The sequence below is a fragment of the Chrysochloris asiatica genome, unplaced genomic scaffold, assembly GCF_000296735.1.
Source record: "Chrysochloris asiatica unplaced genomic scaffold, ChrAsi1.0 scaffold00222, whole genome shotgun sequence".
Lineage (NCBI taxonomy): Eukaryota > Metazoa > Chordata > Mammalia > Afrosoricida > Chrysochloridae > Chrysochloris > Chrysochloris asiatica.
In genome coordinates, this window is record NW_006408740.1 from 3507311 (window position 1) to 3530084 (window position 22774).

The 22774-nt window shown below is 36.7% G+C and overlaps 1 protein-coding gene across 1 annotated transcript in view; it reads left to right on the forward strand.

The window, feature by feature from the left end:
- Positions 1–22774, forward strand: part of ARHGAP32 (Rho GTPase activating protein 32) — a 325690-nt gene that overhangs the window by 192726 nt on the left and 110190 nt on the right. The window contains exon 10 of the mRNA XM_006873075.1: positions 13486–13567. Coding sequence (XP_006873137.1) covers positions 13486–13567 — 82 coding nt within the window. The remainder of the gene's footprint in view (positions 1–13485; positions 13568–22774) is intronic.

Genomic DNA, 22774 nt, shown 5'->3' on the forward strand with positions numbered 1-22774 from the left:
CTGACCTATATTTATGGAGGTAGTAACTCTAAATACCAACAGAGGGAAGGAGTCTTCACATCAAGTATCAATGCTATCCCCTCTGTACACAGGGTAGATAGAGATGGACAGTTTAGACATTGGCTACCTAAAATAAGGGGGTGGTAAAGACATAAAGTGACTGGCTTACAAGGTTTCAAGAGGGAGTTTAGTTTTAAGAGTATGTGGGGAAAGAAAGAGTCCCCACTGAATAGATTTCATCTTGTCTAGATGGGTCTGGTGAAAAGAGATAGGGATACGATTAGTGTTGTTCAAAAGTGAATAATTGTTATTTTGTTATCATGACTAATTTCGACTATCACAAATGTAAAGGTAGAAGTTTTGTAACAAAACCAGGGGAGTGGTTAATCTTACAGTCCAGAAACAGAGAGCCCTAGCACCGTCACAGGAGCAGAGCACAAACAGAATGCGGGACTTTATCCAGAGAAGCAGCAGCACCAGAGATGGAGGCAGAGATGGGGTCATGAAGAGGGGGAGTGGCTGAGGACTCTAGGGAACTAAGAGTTAGTTGGTGGCCAGGAGGCAGATTTGCAGAATGTGCCCTTTGGAGGTGTAATTTATTATATATTCATGAGTGGGGTTTTTTTGTTTTTGTTTTTGTTTTTAAGCTAAAATGGATAGAGAGAAATACTGTTACCTCATGGCACATGGAGGGGATGGTTATTGTAACGAAACAAGGTGTATGATTTGTGATTTTTTGAATGTAAAACTGATGATCTGCCCTGTAAACTTTCACTCAATTCACAATAAAAAGCTTAAAAAAAATAGCGTAAGCATAAAAGAAAAAAGTAGTGTTTAAAAAAGGCTTTATGTCTGAGAAAGATATGATAAAACATAATAGAATAAATTTAAGAACTTAATAGATGAGAAAGTGAATTGTCATAAATGACTTTAAGGGATATTGAGCTGCTATATTCTTTCTTCTGTTAGCAGTACTTTGTTTTCCTCTCCCTCACCACTCATTCTCAAGCTGTAGTGCACTTAAGAATCGCCATGGAAACATATTAAAAATATCAAATGCCAAGCCCTGAGTTCAGAAATTCTGTTTCTATACTTGTGGGATAGGATGTGAGGCTGTTTGTATTTTTTATCCATGTGATTTTCACCCAGGTGTTCCTCAGAAATAGTGTGCAATCTATGAAGTTGTTAAATCTTCCAGTCATTTAATGGTTGGCAAAAACTTTCATTCCCCCCCCCCCCATATAATGCTTAGTTTTAATCCAGACCATAATTTAGTCATGAGAACAGTCGGATTAGTTCATCCATATGTTTTCATTATAATGTGACTCTTTTCTTATGCTTCTGTGAGTAGGAAGTGTGAAATTATATTAACTAAAGTAATTTGAAATTCTGAAATCTGAGTTTTTTGGTTTTCTAAGGAGTATATTGGATCTTTTCCTTTGTTTTCTGAGATGTTTCATTTTATACTTCTGAAAAACAACTCTTTTTTTTTCCTTCTCTTTTTTTAAACTATGTGGTATTAATATCAGATTTATGTTCCTATCTGTAGACTGTTGTTGGGAATGTTAGGTAAAGTCTCTAAGAGCCCTTTTTTTCCTTAGGTAAAAGATTAAATATAAAGTATTATCGTCTTTGAGAATTATTTGTTTTTATAGAGCTATGTTTCTCACAGTTTTATCTGGGAACTCCAGCCTCTGAATGACCTGAGAAACATGTTAAAAATAATGTTTGCTAATCAGAATCTTCGGGGATGAGAGCAGGAATCGGGATTTTTAAAGTTACACAGATGATTTTTATAACAAAATGTGAAGACCACTTTTCTAGCCTCTTATTATTTATCCTGCCCCAGATAAAAAAGAAATTAAACATTGCTTAGCAAATATTTTTTCTCCAAAAAGTCTGCCATAAGACACATTTTTAAATACAGTTAATTTAATAGCTAAAATACTGTTTAGAGATTGACAGAATTTTATAGAGCTCATGATCTTGACTCTCCACAAGATAATCAAGAATTGGCGCTTTTATTTTCTATAGTTATTCCAGAATGCTATATGAGTGTTTTTGTGTACAAATATCAAGTAAGAGATCTTGGACAGTGAAAATTTCTGTTCTTTTGAAGTTTCATGTGACTTCAAATAACTTTTTTCTGGAAAGCTTTTTATATACAAAAGGGAGACTACTTAGAAACTGTTTTTCTTCTACAAGTTTAATGGAAGATGGCAGTTACCTGTTTGTTTATATAAAGACCTTCATATTCATATATATTTGTGAATCCAGAGCTTTATTTTTTCCTTACTCAGAATCAAGTAGAACAAAATGTTTACTCTACATTTAAGTAAGGGAAAACCACATAGTATAAATTTCCATCTGTTGTTGTTGTTAGGTGCCATCGAGTCGGTTCCGATTCATAGTGACCCTGTACAGGGTTTCCGAGGCTGTAAATCTTTACAGGAGCAGAAAGCCTCATCTTTCTACCGCGGGGCAGCTGGTAGTTTCGAACTGCTGATCTATATAATTTCAAAGGAGTAGGGACATACAATTATTTGTGATTTTCTATGTGTTTTCCATTAACCTTTAATTCTGGCAACTCTAAAGAAGACTGTTACCTGTATTTTATAGATTAAACAACTAAAGCATACTGGGATTAAACAACTAGATCATTGTTTTTTAGTTGTTAGAGCTTAGATTAAAATGTAGGCTTCCTAGATAAAGAATTAATTGTGTGCTGTTGAGTCGAGATCCTCTGAATGAAGGAATAAGGGTGACTTTACTGGTCTATATGTCTCTGTAATCAGTGGACGGCTGCAGACAAGTTCTCTCACTAAAACAGGTGTGTTAAGATGTCTTTGAAAAGAAGGCCAATCAAAACTGGTTTTTCAAAGGATTTGGTTGGTCTAGTTAACGTAAAGGCAAAGAGGTCAGCTCAAAAGGTCATGGCAAGTATGTTTTTGGACTCCAGAGGGATAATCTTGATAGATTTCCTCAAAGGACATAGGACCATCACCAGGTTTTGAGAATATTGAAAGATGAATATGATAAAAAAAAACTCAGAAAAGTTGCATCGAAGACTCCCCCCTCCCCATCATGACAATGTACCTGCTCATTCTTAAAGGGTAGCAGGAGCTGTTCTTTAAGAATTCCATTCAGACATCTTACCCCATCCTTCCTACAACCCTGATCTTGCCCCTTTAGCCTTCTTTTTGTTTTCAAAATTCAGAGATGCCAAAACTGTCATTTAACATGATAAATTAAAGAGCACAGACTTTTGGAGAGGTTAAAGAGATGGAAACGCCACCATCAGCAGTGTACAGACCTACACAGAGGATAAGGAGCTTCACATTCTGATATTGTTATCTAATGGTTTCTATGATTTTGTAGCAATGTATTTTTTTTACCTGTAAAGGTAAAGTTATTTGAACAGAACATGAGAACACTGTGCAGCAAGGTTGTATTGTTTCACCATACTTATTCACCCTGTATGCTGAGCAGATAATCCAAGAAGCTGGGTTATATGAAGAAAAATGTGGCATCAGGATTGGAGGAAGACTCATTAATAACCTGTGATATGCAGATGATACAACCTTGCTTGCTGAAAGTGAAGAGGACTTAAAACATTTACTGATGAATATCAAAGAGCACAGCCTTCAGTATGGATTACATCTCAATATAAAGAAAACAAAAATCCTCACCACTGGACCAATAAACAACATTCTTATCAACGGAGAAAAGATTGAAGTTGTCAGGGCTTCATTCTTCTTAGATCAAATTTCCCCACTAAAGGGAGCAGCAGTCAAGAAATCAAACGACGACGTATTGCATTAGGCAAATTTGCTGCACAAGAACTTTTTCAAGTGTTGAAGAACAGAGATGTCAGCTTGATGACTAAGATGTGCCTGATCCAAGCCATGGTATTTTCAGTAACCACATATGCATGTGAAAGCTGGACAGAATAAGGACAACTGTAGAAGAATTGATGCTTTTGAGTTATGGTGTTGGAGGAGAATATTGAAAGTGCCGTGGGCTACCCATAGAACCAACAGATCTGTGTTGTATGGGCTTTTGTTTGTCTCTTCCTGTTACGGAATTTGTATCACACATAAGTAATTCCTCTTGATAGTGTCCCACTTTATTCAGATTTTTTGTTGTTGTTGTTCTATTTTCTGATTATTCCTCTAGCAGATGAATACTGATTTTTCTTCCAGCTCAGTAATTTGGTTTTCCATTTATTCAACTTTATTTCTTTGCCATTTCTGTGTGTTACTTATTTCTGAAGTCTTAGTGTTAATCTTCTGACTTTATAATAGCTAGGGTTTTTTTTTTTCTCCACAAGTTTTTATTGTGAATTGAGTGAAAGTTTATATGAGAGAACATTAGTTCTATATCCATTGCAATGATTATAATCTCCTCCGTGCATCATCATTCAACAGTATTTGTTTCTATCCTCTCTGTTGTTTGTTTTGGGGGGAGGATGTATACAAAAACACTCAGGAATATATGTTGTTGTTGTTGTTATGTGCCATAGAGTCGGTTCCGACTCATAGCGACCCTGCACAGGGTTTCTGAGGCTGTTAATCTTTATAGGAGCAGAACACCTCTTCTTTCTCCCACGGAACAGCTGGTAGTTTCGAACTGCTGACCTTGAGATTCGCAGCCCGATTCATAATCACTACCTCCTGGCCACTCGCAGACAGCCTTTCTCTTTCCATGAGTCTAGAGTCTTCAGCTGCTCTTTTTCTCCATGTCCTCATCTCTGCCTCCATCTCTGGTATTGCTGCTTCTCTGGATAGGTTCCCACATTCTGCTCATGCTCTTCTCCTTTAATGGTTCTAGGGTCCTCTGTTCCTGTACTGTAAGATTAACTACTCCCCCATTTTTGTTACAAAACTTCTACCTTTACAGTTGTGACAATCGCAATTAGTCATGTTAACAGTTATTCACTATTAAATCATAAGAATCTTATCCCCATTTCCTTTCACAAGATCCATCTAGACAAGATTAAAACTATTCAGTGGGGATTCTACCTTCCCCTGCACACCCTGAAACTAAACTCCCACTTGAAAACTTGTAATCCAGTCACTTCATGCCTTTATAGCCCCCCAATTTTAGGTAGCCAAGGAGCTCTGGTAGCATAGTGGTTACGAATCGGGCTGTGAACCACAAGGTCAGCAGTTTGAAACTACCACCTGTTCTGTGGGAGAGAGATGAGGCTTTCTGCGCCAGTAAAGATTTATAGCCTCAGAAACCCTGTACAAGGTTACTGTGAGTCAGAACCGACTCCATGGCACATAACAACAACAATGTCTAAGGTACCTGTCCCTATCAACCCTGTATGCAGAGGGTCCAATTGCTGTTTTTTTATTGGTTCCCATGTTTTCAATTATTTTGTCACTTTGTTTCCTGAAATTTTCCATGGTCTTATCTATGTTTTCCTTGAACTCATCTGTTGTTTTCTCTGTCTTTCTCACAATCTGTTGAAGATGCCTAATTAGTGTTTACTTTAAATTCCTAATCATGCTCTGATACCATTTCTGGAGTTATATTTTCTGACTCTATATTTTGGTCACTTGTTTGAGGCATTCTGTCTTCTTTCTTTGTGTGAACTGGATTTTTTCTCTGAGACATTGTAGCATCATATTTATATTTATTTGATAATTGCATATCAATGTGTCTCAGGCATTCACCACCTGTCTTTTGGTGGATGTGGTAGAGATTGGAAGTTTGAACAGTTAGTCCTCTGTTTGTGTAGCTTAGTTAGAGGGTGTGTTCACATCCTCTAGAAGCAGTGGCACTATGCCTGACACCAGACAGAGCAGAGGGCTGCACAGGAAGGAGTGCCACAGTCACCAGAACGTTCTAAGGTAACTTCTCTGCCTTGAATTTAACTGGCCCAGTATATCCCCTCAGAAGCCATTGTTTTATTAGGCCTTCTTTTTTCAAGGTACCCTAAGACAAGTGTATTATTCCAAAGAACTTTTCTTCAGCCATCCACGGATCACACAGACATGTTTTATTAGGAATAAACTCATGCATGTTTGAATTGGAAACCTAGTAGTAATATTTTTTTTTTTCTACCTTTTTTGTTGTGAGTTGAGTCAAAGCTTGTAGACAAGATCATCAGCTTTACATTCAACAAATTGTACACTTTATTTCATCTTAATCATTGTGATTCACTCCCTGAAGCAGTAGTTGTTGTTCTCCCTCCCTGTGACTCCCCATTTACATCTTACATTTCACAAATGAACAAAGCAAAAATATTTCATGTACACACACAAAACAAAACATATATATTAATTTCAGTGTCCAAAGGGCATATTCTGCAATCCAGCTTCCTCCCCGCAGACATATAATCTTATGCAGTACCTGGGCCTAGAGCCCACAGTTACTCTGTCTCTCCATGCCACCGCCTCTGACACAACCTCTGCTGTTGCCACTTTTCTAGGTGTGGATCTCAAGGTCACTGATGCTCTTCCTTCTTGGTGATCCTGGGATCATGGGCTGTCACTGAAATCAAAGAGTAATTATACCCCTTCCCCTTTTAGTTACACATCTTCTACAATATAAGTTTTGACAATCACAATTAATCCTGCTGACAGTGACTCACAATTGAATCATAAAAAGCCCATCACCATCATCTCCCACCCCCTTTCATCAGATACATCTGGAATAGAGAAAAACTACTCAGTGGAGATTTTGCCTTACCCTCATTTCATACTCAATGAAGGCGTGTAAGCCAGCTACTTCATGCCTTTATAGCTCCCCCATTTTTGATATCCAATGTATAAATTGCCCATCCTTATCAATCTGGTACACTGAGGAAACAAGCTTGTTCCCTGATATGAAGAATGCTTCCCATTCTGGTTGGAATTTAGAGCAACGGCATCTGTAAGCAAAAGACTAGTCCATCAAATTAGCAATTTTACCTTGCTCACAGTTTCAAGCATCTTTATCTTCATCTGGTCAAGTTCTAGTCAACTAGCCATCTAAACTAGGTCAAATTGGTACTAGCTACAAGTTCAGGAGTTCATGTACACCTTGGTGACTTCAGACCAGCTGGCAACTTAACTCTCAGCCCTGTCCCCCCAGGTGCTAGGTCAGTGCCCATGGACGCAGGAATTCGCACATCTTCCTAACCTTTAGACCAACTAGCCCTTCCTCTTCTCTCTCTCATTTCTAGGTCAACTGGTGTCAGTGGAACGTGGTCAGACTCAGTCCTTGTCTTCATGGCTACATTTCCCTTACTTCCACTCACACATAGACCCGGGTTGGGGTCACCAATGAGCATACTAGACTACTGGTGGGTTCCCTTTAAGTTTCAGCCCTAGAAGAGGATTTTCCCTGATGGACTTGATGCCACCAATGAAAACAGCTTGATTGAATTTCAAACAGCCAAATAGTCTGCTTTTGTTCTGCAGGTCTCTCTTTCAGTAAGAATCTTCTGTTCTCCTAGCAGCTCTGGGGTGATCAGCATGTCTTTTCAAATGGAAATGTCCCAACTCAAAATTTCTGGGTGGGGTTCAGGATCCCACCTAAGGCCCTATACTCTACAAAGGCTTAATAAGAAGCAAATTCTAACTCCCCTTTAAGTGAATCTAATCAGTTACTGGCTGAAGGTGGGCTTACAAGCTTTCTGTCATCGTAATTCCCAATATTCATTTTTATCACAGTTAAATGTCTATTGTACCATAGTTGGCAGATGAAACCAAAATCCACAAGACAATAAAACACATAAACATTTCCCCCTTCTTTACCATTTTATCCCATATCTTGCTTCATGTATGTTACTTATAGAATACTGTTGTTCCAAGGTTGTATCTAAATCTCTACCTCTATCCTATTTAGCGCATGCATACCTCCCGAAGTCTTTCCCTATCTTCATTGTTCATCTGCCACCCTCCCTCTTGTGTATTGCCGCTCCCCCCCTCCCCCCAAGCTAACATGTGTCTGCCCTTTAGGCAGTAAATTACTCTCCCCTCCTGCCCACCCCTGGTAACCATCGAAGAGTGTTTCTTTTAGTATGGAAACCTTTTCATAAACTTTTTTTTTCCCCCTCATGATTATGGGGTGTATTAGGGAAGTAACAGCTTACAATTCAGGATCAGAAAGGACTCAGGACACAGTTCTTTGATCAGGATGGTCTGTTCTCAGTTATGCTTTAGGCAGGCCCTTCTCTTTCCCTTGGTCCTTAGGTTGTTACTCCTTTTCATAAACTTTTGCAGTAATGGTTCCATAATATATGTCCTTTTGTGATTGACTCATTTCATTAATCATAATATACTCCAGGTTCTTCTATGTTATGAGGTGTTTCACAGATACATTGTTATTCTCCAGTGTTGCATAGTATCCCATTATGGGTATGTACTGAAGTTTGTTTATCTGTTCTTCCATACATGCGCACTTAGGCTGTCTCTATCTTTTAGCTATTGTGAATAGTGCTTCAATGAATATTGGTGTGCATTTATCTTCTCATGTTCTGGATTTTAGTTCTTGTGGGTATATAGCAAGTAGAGGGATTGCTGGGTGAAGGTATTTGTATTTCCAACTTTCTGAGGAAGCACTATACCGTTTTTCCAAGTGGTTGAACTACTTTACAGTCCCACCAGCAATGTAGGAGGCTCGCAATCTCTCCACACCCTCACCAACATTTGTTGTTTTCTATATTTATGAACTTTGCTGTTAATGTTGTTGTGAGATGCTATCTCATTGTTTTGATTTGCGTCTCACGAATGGCTAATGGGAGTCTTGGGTGATACTGTGGAATAAAGCAGTGGACCACAAGGTTGGTTTGAACCACAAGGTCGGTGGTTCAAACTCACCAACTGTTCCTTGGAAACTCTTTACAGGCTCACTAGGAGTCGGAACAACTAGCCAGCACTTAATAATAATTACAGCAAAAGCTAGTGATCGAAAATCTTTCCTCATGTTGGTTACCTGAATGTCTTCCTTGGTGAAGTGTCAGTTCATGTCCTCTGCCTATTTTTTAACTGGGTTGTGGTTTTTTTTAAGGTAGAGGTGTTGTACTTTTCTACAAATTTTAAATATTAGTCCCCTGTCTGTTACATAATTGGAAAAAATGGTTTTCCAGTCTGTGCCTTCCTTTTTTTACTCTTTTGGTGAAATTTTTTGAGGCACATACAATTCTAATTTTTTGGAGGTACCAGTCAACTATTTTGTCTTCTACTGTTTGTGTGTTTTTTTACAATGTTTGATATTGTGTGTGTGCCATGCAGTACAGCTCCTAAGTTTGTCCCTATATTTATATAGATGATCTTTATAGTCCTAGGTTTTACATTTAAATCTTTAATACATGTTCAACTTGTTTTTGTATATGATGTGAGATACGGGTCTTGTTTCATTCTTCTAAAAATGGATTTTCAGTTTTGCCAAGCACCATTTTTTGAAGAGACTATCTCTTAACCATTTAATGTGTTATGGTCCTATATCAGTGATCAGTTGACTATATTTAAATGGATTTATTTCTGGTTTCTCAATTCTGCTCCACTGATCTATATATAATTTATTATACCAGTACCAAGCTGTCTGACCACTGTGCCTATATAGTAAATTTTGAGATCAGGGAGTGAGAGGTCTCCAGCTTTGTTCTTCTTAAGCAGTATTTTGCTTATCCATGGTTTCTTTCCTTTCTATATAAAGTTTGTGATAATTTTTTTCAACTCTTTACAGAATGTTTTTTAAATCTGAATTCAGATTGTGTTGTATCTATAGATTGTTTTGAGTAGTATTAATATTTTCACAATGCTAAGTCTTTGCACCAGTGAGCATGGCATATTCTTCCATTTTGCAAATCTCTTTTGGTTTCTGATAGTAGTGTTTTTTAGTTTTCTTTGTATACATGTTTTGTTTCTCTGGTTAGATTTATTTTTATGCTCTGGTAGCATAGTGGTTACGAATCAGGCTGTGAACCTTAAGGTCAACAGTTCAAAACTACCAGCTGTTCTGCAGGAGAAAGATGAGATTTTCTGCTCCGGTAAAAGATTTACAGCCTCAGAAACTCTGTACAGGATCGCTATGAGTCGGAACTGACTCCACGGCACATAACCACCATCACCACCACATTTCATCCTTTGGGTGGTAGTTGTAAATGGAATTGTTTTTCATATTTCCTTTTCAGAGCTATCTTTATTCGTTTAAAGGAATCCAACTGAGTTTTGTATCTTTATCTTGCATCCTATCATTTTGCTGAATCTTTCAATGAGTTCCAATAATTTTCTTCCAGAGTCTTTGGGATTTTCTATGTATAGGAAAATATTATTGGCCCACAGAGAAAAATGTGCTTCTTCTTTACCAATTTGAATGCCTTTAATTTCCCATTCTTGCCTTATAGCACTGACTCAGACTTCCAAGACAGTATTGAATAGGAATAGTGAAAAAGGGCATCTTACCTGGTTCTTCTAAACAAGGGGAATGCTTTAAGTGTCTCTCCATTCATAGTGATGTTGGTTGATGGTTTTGTATATATGTTCTTGATTATGTTAAGGAATTTCCATTCAGTTCCTACTTTGTTGAATGTTTTTATCAAGAATGGATGCTGGATTTTTTCAAATGCCTTTTCTGCGTCAATTAATAATGTGGATGATAAGTACTGTTTGTTGTATTCAGTTGATGTGGGAATTAGAACCTTTTAGATTTTCTAGTATCTCATATATTGGGATGATAATTTGTTGTTATTTTGAAGTGGCGTTAAGTCGATTCCAACTCAGAGGGACCCTGTATAAGATTTCTGAGGAGTTGCTGGTAGGTTTGAACCACCAACCTTGCAGTTAGCAGTCCAGTACTTATCTTACAGTGCTACACTAGGACTCCAGGATAATAATAGGTAATGTTTATGAGTACCTACTATATGTATTTTGCTTATACTAACCCATTTAATTCCTTGGAACAGGGATAATTATTATGTTTAGATGAAGAAACTGAAAACATGGAGAGGTTAGATTAGACAACTGAAATTTCACATAAGGACCATTGCTGGAGTCTGTATTGTTAAACATTACACCACACTCCTCATGACTGCTGGTTTGTGTAAGAGATGATGAGTAAGATTTTTCAACTTGTTTCTTAGCGATTTTGACTGATCATTGAAGAATTTCGAATTTAACAAGTTACATAGGTTTAGTACAATATGTTACAGAATCTCACCAACAGAGCAAATACCTAAACCTCATTTTGGGAGACAATGCATAGATGCTTTAAAAATGCTAAATTGAAATCTTTAAATCTAAATTTTAAATTTTTTTGTTAGTAAACTCTTTTTAGTGCATGATAACTGGTCACAACTTGAACCACTGGAGTCCTGGTGTGGTGCTGTGGATTAATGTGCTGGATTGCGAAGCTGGTTTGAACTGCAAGGTTGGCGGTTCAAGCTAACCAGTCACTCCTTGGAAAACCTATACAGGGTCTCTATGGGTTGGAACCAACTCGATAGCACTTGACAACAACAATAGGACACTGATACAGAAATTGAAATAAAGAATGCAGCAAATGAGTATGTGAAAATAATCCCAAACAGATGGAAATTATACAGCTCAGAACTTCATTATGAATCATACTCTTGGAAGATCATCCCATTTTCCCCAGAGTCTGTCAACAGAGGGATATACAAGTGATAGTTTTTATGTTTCAGCTTTAACATCTGCTGCATGGCAGCCCAGTTATGTTCCTATCTCAGGAAACATCTATAAATATTGGTAAAGATTTGCTTCTTTACTTTTGTTTCCAGGCTGTTTATCTCTGTAATCATTCTATTGGCTGTGGTCCCTGACCATATGAGGGTAAGTCAAAAAGTATCACTACTAGGGTTACAGTTCATACTTACATATGATATTCCAAACAAAACATGTTTAAACACGTCTCTATAATCAGTGGATGGTTGCAGACAAGCTTTCGGTAATAAACTTGTTTTAGTCTCATTAGGATACCCTCAAATAAAAGATCCAGTCAAAACAGTGCCTTTCGAGGGGATCTGCAGGTCCAGTTAAATTCAAAGCAAAGAGTTCAACTCAGAAGGCCGTGGTAACTGTTTTAGGGGATTTTAAAGGGGTAGTCAGACCCCTGCTGTGGCACTGTAGGATCAGTACAGGACCGCAAACCACAAAGTTGGCTGTTCAAACCCTCCAGCTGCTCCTTGGGAACCCTAGAAAGAGTTGCTATGTTGGAACCCTCTTGACAGCACTTACCAACAGCAGCAAAGGGGTAGCCTTAATATATTTCCTCGAAGGATAGAGGATGGACATGGAGCTTATTAGGGAGATGTCAGTATTGAGAAAAAGGCCAAGAATGTTGTGCCGAGGAAATTTTTTCCATCATGACGATGCACCTGCTCGTTCTTCAAGGACAGCAGGGGCTATTCTAAGAGAATTTAGTTGGCAACTCTTACCCCTTTAACCCTATAGCCTTGTTGTCAAAACTCAAAAGAACATTTCAAAGGAAAATGTCCCTCAAGTTTGCCTAAACTGACATTTTGATGCGGAGTAAATCAAAGAGAGGAATGACACTGGAGGAAAAACACTGGACTGGTATTTACAAGGTCAGCACTTCAAACCCACCAGTCGTTCTTGAAAACTGTATGCAGGGCCTCTATGAGTTGAAACTGACTCGATGATCCACAGCAACAAATCCAAGAACACGGACTTCTTTGGAGAAGAGTTGTAGAGATGGAAACACTGCTTTCAGACGTGTATAGGACAGATAGATCAAGAAACAACAGCTTCCTATTTTGATGTTTTTGTTTAGCAGAGGTTTCTGTGATTTTGTAACAATACTTTTTGACTTACCCTCATACAGTATTGCTAGGTGATCTGGAGCTCAGGTTTTGTTTGAATACAGTTTAGTAGGATTCTGCCTGAAGCTCCACAAGCTGTTCTGCTACAAGGCCAGAGACTGACTGCTTTCTTCTCTCTTGCTTTCCCTTTATCTATACATTATCAGTTCTTACAATAGTGAGTGACTAGAATTTTATGTCATTGATGGTTTCACAAATTTATTTTAATCCTAAATCATCTTTCATGAAGTCTGTGGGAGAGTGAAGAGAAAATCTTTTCCCTGTGGGGGGGAAAAAAAAAAACTGAATTATGTTTATTTTTAAGAAGTCATAGAGAAAATAATAAACATAAGTTGTTGCCAACACAACTGGATTGAAATTTCAGCACAGTAAATGATAGAGTTAAAAATTATACCTACTGCATGTACAGTTTATCAGATTGAATATTTTAATTGGTGTCAAAAAGCCTTGAGACTTTTAAAAATCTAAAAAAGAAGACATATTTGAGCAAATTAAACATAACTCTTAGCAACAGATTTTTTCTTTTTAATTTGTTTGTGTCGTTGGCATGATCTGTTATTTAGAGTCTTGGAATAATAGAATCATTTGGGAGGGACTGTGGAATTCATTACTGGAATTCATTTGGCATCGCTCACATACTGGTCTGTTCTATGGTTTAGAATGATCTCTTTGCCTGTTTTCTTTCATAGGTGGGACTCTTCCCTGGACACTGCGTTGAATTAATTAACCAAAAATTGCCCCAGTCAGTGACCAACTCAGTGCCCAAACCAGGTGAGTATATTTTTCATGAGAGTGGTTATTTCATATACTGATTAACGATAATATTTTACAGTCATGCACATAGCTTGTTTTGGTGTTCATTCTGTTTACTGGCATACTATTCATTCTAAATTTTATGTAATTTTATTTTTTTAATGTATTCATATTTCTCCATTGTTCACTTCACATAGGCTTACATGCATTCAAGATTTTAAGGCATTGTCTTAAATAAACGTTGTCATTATTTGCTTTCTTGATTATACATTAGAAGTATAGCTTTTTACTTATAAACAAAAAGACAGGTTTAAACAAGTGGTATGGAAGTGATAAAAGTAACTGAAAATTAATATGTTAGAGGACAGTATATTTTATCAGTGCCTATAAACATCAAAAATATCTTAAAGACTTGTTGTTAAGTGCCATCGAGTCTGTTCCAACCCATAGCGACCCTGTATAGGGTTTCCAAGAATCAACTGGTGAGCTTGAACCACCAACCTTGTAGTTCAAACGGCTTTGCAGTCTGGCACATTAACCCACGGTGCCACACCAGTATGTCTTATTATTTATATAATAGACTTATAGTAAGAAGCCCTAGTGGTGGGGAGGTTAGGCCAGCCATTTGAGCCCACCATATCGTAATAAAAATACGGCAGTGTTTTTCTATAAATATTCACAGCCTGGAAAAAAAAACCCTTTGGACAGTTTTGCTCTGTCCTTACAGGGTCACTATGAATCAAAACTGACTCAATGACAGTGGGTGTGTTTGTTGTTGTTAAGTGCCATCCAGTTGGTTTCAATTCATAGCGACCCTGTATAGGCTTTTTAAGACTTTAAATCTTTGAGAGCGCATAAGACCTCATCTTTCTTCTGTGGAGTGGCTGAAAGGCTCGAACCATGGCACTTGTGCTTTGTAGTCCAGTGCTTATTGTATCCTTAACAGTACTCTATAAATATGGGGGTACTTCAAAAAGTTTGTGGACACATGTTATTAAAAGATAATGGAATTTTTATAAGAACTTTTTGAAGCTCTATACTATATGAAGTATTTTCCAGATAACTAAGGCAGTGCCACAGGGATAAAAATAAAGAAAATGGAACTTAAAAAAAAGTATTGGGCTACAGAATACATAATCTGCAGCTTTTTTACTGAATATAATTTTTTAAAAGAAAATAAAAAACTATGCAGGGACAAAGATATAATCAAATTTATTTTGCCTAATTGTATTACTTTTTCTTTGAACACTCCCACCCTACCTGTAAAAAGAAAAAAAAATTAATGTGTGAGCTTCAGAATTAATTGGACTGCTTTTCTTAAAAATGTTTTCAATGTTTAGGACAAGAAAACAATAATATTTTTTTTTCTTATCTCGTATTGTTCCACCTTGCCTAGAAAGCACATATCAAACTATCTTGTCTTATGAGGTATGTAAATACACTGAAAACCAAACTCATTGCTGTGAGCAACTCATGGCAACCCCACATGTAACAGAGTAAAAGATGTTACATGTGGTTTTCTTGGCTGTAATCTAAGGTCCCCAGGTCTTAGTTTTGCAGCACCGCTGTGTGAGTTCAAACTGCCAACCTATAGATAAGTCATTGTTAGTGACCTTCTTTTGACTCATAGCAACCCGCTATAGGATTTCTTGAGAAGTGGCTGGTGATGAAGATTTACTCCTGTATTTTTTTCCCCATATTGCGTATAGCTTTAGTTCTTACATTTAAATTATAATCCCTTTTGAGATAATCTTTGTGTATATGTGAGGTAGGGGTCCAACTTTATTCTTTCACATGTGAATATTCATTTGTCCCAGCATCATTTGTTTAAAAGATCACCCCTTCACAACTGAATTGTCTTGACACTTTTGTTGAAAACAACTTGACTAACAGACACATGGGCTTTTTTCTTATTGGACTTTCCTTTATGTTTCATTTGTTGTTTGTTAGATGCTATCGAATCAGTTTCAATTCATAATGACCCAATGCACAATAAAATGAAATACTGCCCAGTCCTGTACCTCCTCACAGTTGTTGTTACACTTGAGCCCATTGCTGCTGCCATGGTGTCAGTCAGCTCTTCAGAAGTCTTCTTCTTTTTCACTGACTCTCAACTTTACCAAGCATAGTGTGCTTTTCCAGGGACTGGTCCCTCTTGGTAACATATGCGAAGTATGAAAGACGAAGTATCATCATCTTGACTTCTAAGGAGCATTCTGAAATGTACTTCTCCCACCACAGATTTGTTTATTCTTCTGGCAATCTGTGGTATTTTCAGTATTCTTCTCCAATACTACAACTCTAATGCATCAGTTCTTCTACAGTTTTCTTTATTCATTGTCCAACTTTTACATGCATATGAGACTGTTGAAAATACCATGACTTAGGTCAAAGTGCACCTTAGTCCTCAAACTGATATCTTTGCTCTTGTGCAGCACATATGCCTAATATAATTCATTGTTTGATTTCTTGACTGCTGCTTCCATGAATGTTGATAGTAGATCAAGCAAAATGAAGTCTTTGACAGCTTCAATCTTTTTTTCCATTTATCAAATGTTATTTATTGGTCCAATTGTGAAGAGTTTTGTTTTCTTTACATTGAGGTACAAATCATAACGAAAGCTGTGGTCTTTGATCTTCATCATTAAGTATTTTAAATCTTCTTTACTTTCAGCAAGCTAGGTTGTATCATCTGCATATTTCAGGTTGCCAGTCTTTTTCTAATCCTGATGCCACATTATATATTCATGTAACCCAGCCTCTTAGCTTATTTGCTCAGAATACAGATTGAATAAGTATGGTGAAAGAATACAACCCTGGTGCACACCTTTCCTGATTTTAAACCATTCAGTATCCCATTGTTCTGTTTGAATGACTGCCTCTCGGTCTATATACAGGTTCCTCATGAACACAATTAAGTGTTCTGGAATTCCCTTCTTTACACTGTTATCCATAGTTTGTCATGATCCACATAGTCAAATGTCTTTACATAGTATTGTCTGCTTTCAACCAAGATCCAACTGACTTCAGCAGTGATACACCAAGTTCTGCATCTTTCTCTCATTAAAGGTTCTGGCAGTTCCCTGAAAATGTACTGTTACAGCCATTTTTTAATTATCTTCAGCAAAATTTTACTTTCACGAGCTGTTAATATTATTGTTTGCTAATTTCCACATTCTGTTTGGTCACCTGTCTTTGGAATGAGCACAAACATGGATCTCTTTAATTTGTAGGCCAAGAAGCTTTCATCCACATTTCTTAGCGTAGATGAGTGAACGTTCCAGTGGTGTATCAGTTTGTTAAAAGATTTCCATTTGTGTTCCATAGGTTTGTTTTTTGCAAAAATACATTCAGTATAGCTTGGATTTCTTCCTTCAGTACCATCAGTTTTCGATCATACGGTACCTGTTGAACTGATTGAACTATTTCTTTTTTATAAAGAGACTCTGTATTCCTTCCATCGTTTTTTTTTTTTCATGCTTCCTCCATCATTCAATTTTTTGTCTGCATTGTTGTTATTATTGTTGTTAGGTGTCATCGAGTTTGTACCAACGGATAGAAACCCTATGCACAACAGAATGAAACACTTCCCAGTCCTGGGCCAACCTCACAATCATTGTTACGCCTAAGCCCATCGCTGCCACCATTGTGCCAATTCATCTTGTTAGGGGTCTTCCTCTTTTTCTCTGATCCCCCACTTTACCAAACATGATATCCTTCTACATTGACTGGCCCCTCCTCCTGAAAACATGTCCAAAATATGAGAGGCGAAGTCTGACTATCATGGCTTCCAAGGAGCACTCTGGCTGTATTTCTTCCAATACAGATCTGTTTGTTCTTTTGACAGTCCATGGTATTTTCAGTATTCTCCTCCAACATCATAACTCAAATGCATCAATTCTTCTGTGGTCTTCCTTATTCACTGTCCAACTTTTGCACGCATATGAGGTTATTGGAAATACCATGTTGTTGGTGGTAAGTGCCATTGAATTGGTTCGGACTCATAGGACCCTGTATAGGCTTTCCAAGCATTACCTGTTGGGTTTGAACAGCTGACCTTAGGTTAGCAGTCCAGTGTTTATCCTACAACGCCACATCAGAATTCCAGAGTTACTATATTGTTGTTGTAAAGTGCCATTGAGTCGGTTCTAGTCCATAGCAAACCTGTATAGGATTTCCTAGGAGTTGCTTGGGTCAGTCACTCCATAGTCCTCAAACTGGTATCTTTGTTCTTCAAAATTTTAAAGATGTCTTGTGCAGCCGATTTGCCTAATGCAATCTGTCATTTGATTTCTTGACTGCTGCTTCCATGAGTGTTGATGGTTGGTCTGAGCAAAATGAAGTCTTTGACAACTTCAGTCTTTCTCTATTTATATGCATGTTGTTTTGGTCCAGTGGTAAGGTTAAACTCTTACCAAAGGCTTTGGTCTTTAATCTTCATCAATAAGTATTTTAAGTCCTCTTTGCTTAAGAAAGCAAGGTTGTATCTTCTGCATATCACAGTTTGTTAATAAACCTCCCTCCAATCCCGATGCCTTGCTTTTCTTCATATAATCCAGCTTTTTGGATTATTTGCTCAGCATACAGATTGAATAAGTAGGGTGAAAAAATATACCACACTGGTGCACACCTTTCCTGATTTTAAAACATTAGATGTTTCCATGTCCAGTCCAAACAACTGCCTCTTGGTCTATTTACAGGTTCCTCATGAGCACAATTAAATGTTCCAGAATACTCATATTCTTAATGTTGTCCATAGCTTGTCATGACCTCCACAATCGAAAGCCTTTTCATAGTCAATAAAGCACAGTTAAACCTCTTTCTGGTATTTTCTGCTTTCAGCCAAGATCCATCTGATGGCAACAATGATACCCCTTGTTCACGTCCTCTTCTGAATCCAGCTTGAACCTCTGGAATTTCTCTGTCAATGTATGATTGTGGCCGTTTTTGTATTACCTTTAGTAAAACTTTGCTCGCATGCAATATCAATGATATTGTCCAATGATTTCCATATTTTGTCCATAGAATCCTTCAATATTACAAGCCAAGACTTGAAAGTTTTCTTCAGTTCCGTCAGTTTGAGAAATGCTGAGTGTGTTTTTCCCTTTTGGTTTTCTAACTCCAGTTCTTTGCATATTTCATTATAATACTTGACTTTTTCTTTTGAAACTTTCCTTTGAAACTTTCTGTTTAGCTCTTTTACTTATTCTTCCATTCACTTTAACATTTGTATGCTGAACAGCAATTTTCAGAGTTTCTTCTGGTAGCCATTTTGGTCTTTTCTTTCCTGTCTTTCTAATGACCTTTTGCTTTCTTCCTGTATGGTTTTTTGATGTCATCCCACAATTCTTCTAGTGTGGTCATTAGTGTCTGGTGCATCAAATTTGTTCTTCAGATGATCTCTAAGTTCAGGTGGGATATGTTCAGGGTCATATTTTGGCTTTCATGGACTTATTTTAGTTTTCTTCAGCCTGAATTTGCATATAAGCAATTGATCAGACTGTGGTACAGTCTGCTCCTGTCCTTGTTTTGGGTTATAATGTTGAGCTTTTCCACCATTCCTTCATATAGATGTACTTAGTTTGAATCCTGTGTATTCCATCTAGTGAGTTCCATGTATATAGTCATGTTTTATGTTGTGTAAAAAGGTATTTGGAATAAATAAGCTATTGGTCTTGTAAAATTCTATCATACAATCTCCAGTAGTATTTCTGTTACCATGAACCACCACTTGTCTGTCAGTTTGTCATACTGTGATGACTTGCATGTTGCTGTGATGCTGGAAGTTATTCCACCAGTATTTTAAATACTGGCTGGGTCACTCATGGTGGACAGCTTTTAGTGAAGCTTCCAGTCTAAACCAGTCTAGGAGAGAGAGGTGGACTCTTTGAGTGTTTTTGTTCCATGGGTCTAATGTATACCCTTATGCCAGTATCATACTGTCTTGATTATTATTTATGTTAGGAAGTATGAGTTTTTCTATTTGGTTGTTCTGTTTCGATATTGATTTGGCTATTCTGAGTCTCTGCCAATTTCATATAGAATTTTAGAATCAGTTTGCCACTATCTATAAAGAAGATACCTAGAATTTTGATAGGGATTGAGTTGAATCTGTAGATAAATTTCGGGAGTTTTACTATTTCAATAATATTTTGTCATACAATCCATGAACAGGGGGTATTTATTCATTTGTTTATACCATCTTTGATAATTTCAACAGTGTTTTGTAGTTTTCAGAGTATAAGTTTTACACTAATTTTTAAAAATGTATTCCTGTATATTTTCTTCTTTGTGATACTACTGTAAATGGAAACATTTTCTTAATTTTGTTTTTGGATCATTCATTGCAAATACATAGACATACAGTTGATTTTTGTCTGTTGAGCTACACTGCAACCTTGCTGAACTCATTTTTAAGAGAATTCCTCAGGCTTTTCCCTATATAAGTTCATGTCATGTGTGACAACAGATAGTTTTACTTCTAACATTACCATCTAGATGTCATTTATTTCATGTTTAAGTGCCCTGTCTAGAATGTCTAGTATGTTGTTGAGTACAAGTGAGAGGAGCTGATATATTGCCTTGCTCCTTATCCTAGGGGGAATGTATCCATCCTTTCACCATTAAGTATGATGTTAGCTGTAGGGTTTTCACAGATGTCCTTTATCTAGCTGAGCATGTTCTCTTCTCTTCCTAATTTGTTCAGTGTTTTTCTAATGAAAAACTAAATGTTTGGTTTTGACAAGTGTCTATTACTATTGAGATGATTGTGTGGTGGTTGTTTTATTTATTTATTTATTTATTTGGAATTCACAGTTTTTATACTATTAAGTTTTAATATCAGATATTTATTGTGATTTCTTATATTTCTTATATAGTGCTTTATGTATTTTCCTTTGGTGTAACCTATCAGTTGTTTTTTTGTTTTTGTTTTTTTTACTAAATCTTATCTTGTATCATTTTTACTTGGAAATGCATGATAAAGTGAGTTTCTAAAATTATTTTTATAGTGGTATTAAATAAACTATCAAATACTTTCCCAAATTGTGAATGGACATCTGACAAGTATAATTTTAGAAGCTTTTATAATACTGAATCAGTTTTTGATAATTTTGAAGAATAGGTTTCTAAGACCTATAGCATTTTAAATTCTGTGTAAGTAATGATATTTTTTAAATGCCTTACTTCAAAATAACACACCTTCAAGAAGTAACATTTTGTCTTTAGATTTTTGAGAGCAGCCTTATAGAATTGGCATAGGGAAATTTGCATCCTTAGTTTATTTTGAAAAGAATAATATGAATTAATTATACCAGCTTCAGGCTTGTTTCACACTTTAAAACTGTCTTTGCCTACAGTATAAACAAGTTGAATGTTCTATTTATTTTTAACATTGCCATCTGTCACTGTTATATTCCAAATCTGAAAGCAACAACTATAATTTGAACCTAAAATTTAAGATTCCCCTATACTATTATACAACAAGGTTAATAGGAAAATTTGTCCTTTTGGACCTGTTCTTAATGTTCTCAATATGTTCAATTATTTTCATATTTAAAAATAAAATGAATTAGTCACAATGTCCTGATTGAGATAGCAAGTATCCATGGTGCATTTCAGAAAAAAAAAGTGAGGTGGGTAGAGGAAGAAGAAAGTAAAGAAAGGTGAAAGCTTGTCATAAAGAAACTCACCTTTAGCTTAATCACCATGGGACCTGATTTGATGGAAGATGCTAAAATTGAGATGGGGGAAGAAGAAAAGTACATGTGGTTTTTTTGAGTGTGTGTTTACTTTGCTTGAAGTTCACTATAAACATCTTGGATCAGTTATTCATGTCTTAAAGTTTTTAATGTTCTCAGCTATAATTTCTTCAGCTATGTATTTTATCTATTTCTCTCCTCTTTTATACAGTTACATACTTAAGTCACATATTTCAGTAACAGATTTTGGACTTTTTTAAAAATAATTTTTAAGTGCATGCACACTTATATATGTGTGTTGTGTGTGTATGTTTTCTCCAGTATTTTCTTTTCTTAAAATAACTTTATTGTGATATTGATGAAGATTTACAAGTAAAACAGTTTGTCATTCAACAATTCATACTTATTTTGTTCCATGTCATTGATTGCAATTATCAGAATGTAACATCTGAAATCTTTTAAATCTTCTGGATTTCTGTTTGCTGTTTTTAATATATATTTTTTAATTTTCATATGTTTATAAGTTTGTTCTTGTAGTGTTCCTGAAATCATCTACTAGAGTTATGTCTGTGTTTTCCTTGATCTTGTTTGCAGTTTCCTCAATCTTTCGATCCATGGAAGGTACCTGAATATAATTTTTTTTAAAGTTTTTATTGTGAACTGAGTGATAGTTTACATGGCTTGTAAAGCTTGTCATAAAGAAACTCACCTTTAGCTTAATCACCATGGGACCTGATTTGATGGAAGATGCTAAATCAGCCTTACACCATTGTTTCATTGCAATGATTATACTCTCCTCTGTGCATCATCATTCAGTAGTATTTGCTTCCATTCCCTTAGTTTGTTTGTTTTGGCAGGAGAGAAGAGGGATATGTACAGATATTCAGGAATATATAATAGTTTAAACAACCAAAGGGCACATTCTGCAAACCTGCCTCTGGCCACCAGCACCCAGTCTGCTCTTTCCGTGAGTCCAGACTCCTCAACTGCTCTGTCTCTCCATGTCCTCATCTCTGCCCCCATCTCTGGTGTCGCTGCTTCTCTGGATAGAGTCCTGCACTCCGCTTGTGCGCTTCTCCTTGGATTGTCCTAGGGTCTTCTGTTTCTGTACTGTACGATTATAACTACTCCCCTGTCCTAAATGTTGTTGTTGTTAAGTGCCATCGAGTCGGTTCCGCCCCATAGCGACCATGTACAGGGTTTCCGAGGCTGTAAATATTTACAGGAGCAGAAAGTCTCATCTTTCTCCCGCGGGGCAGCTGGTAGTTTCGAACTGCTGACCTTAAGGTTCGCAGCCCGATTCGTAAACACTACGCTACCTGAGCTCCTAAATATAATTTTTAAAATCAGTTCCTTATCAGGTAGTTATAATGCCATTTCCTCCTTAGAAGGTTTTCTATATTGTGGTCACTTATTTGAGTCTGTTTTTTTTTTTTTTTTAAGTTCGTTTGGATACATTCCATTGTTCTCTCTTCAAGTTTACAGATTTTTTTTTTCTGTGCTATGCAACCTTGTTGTTGTTGTT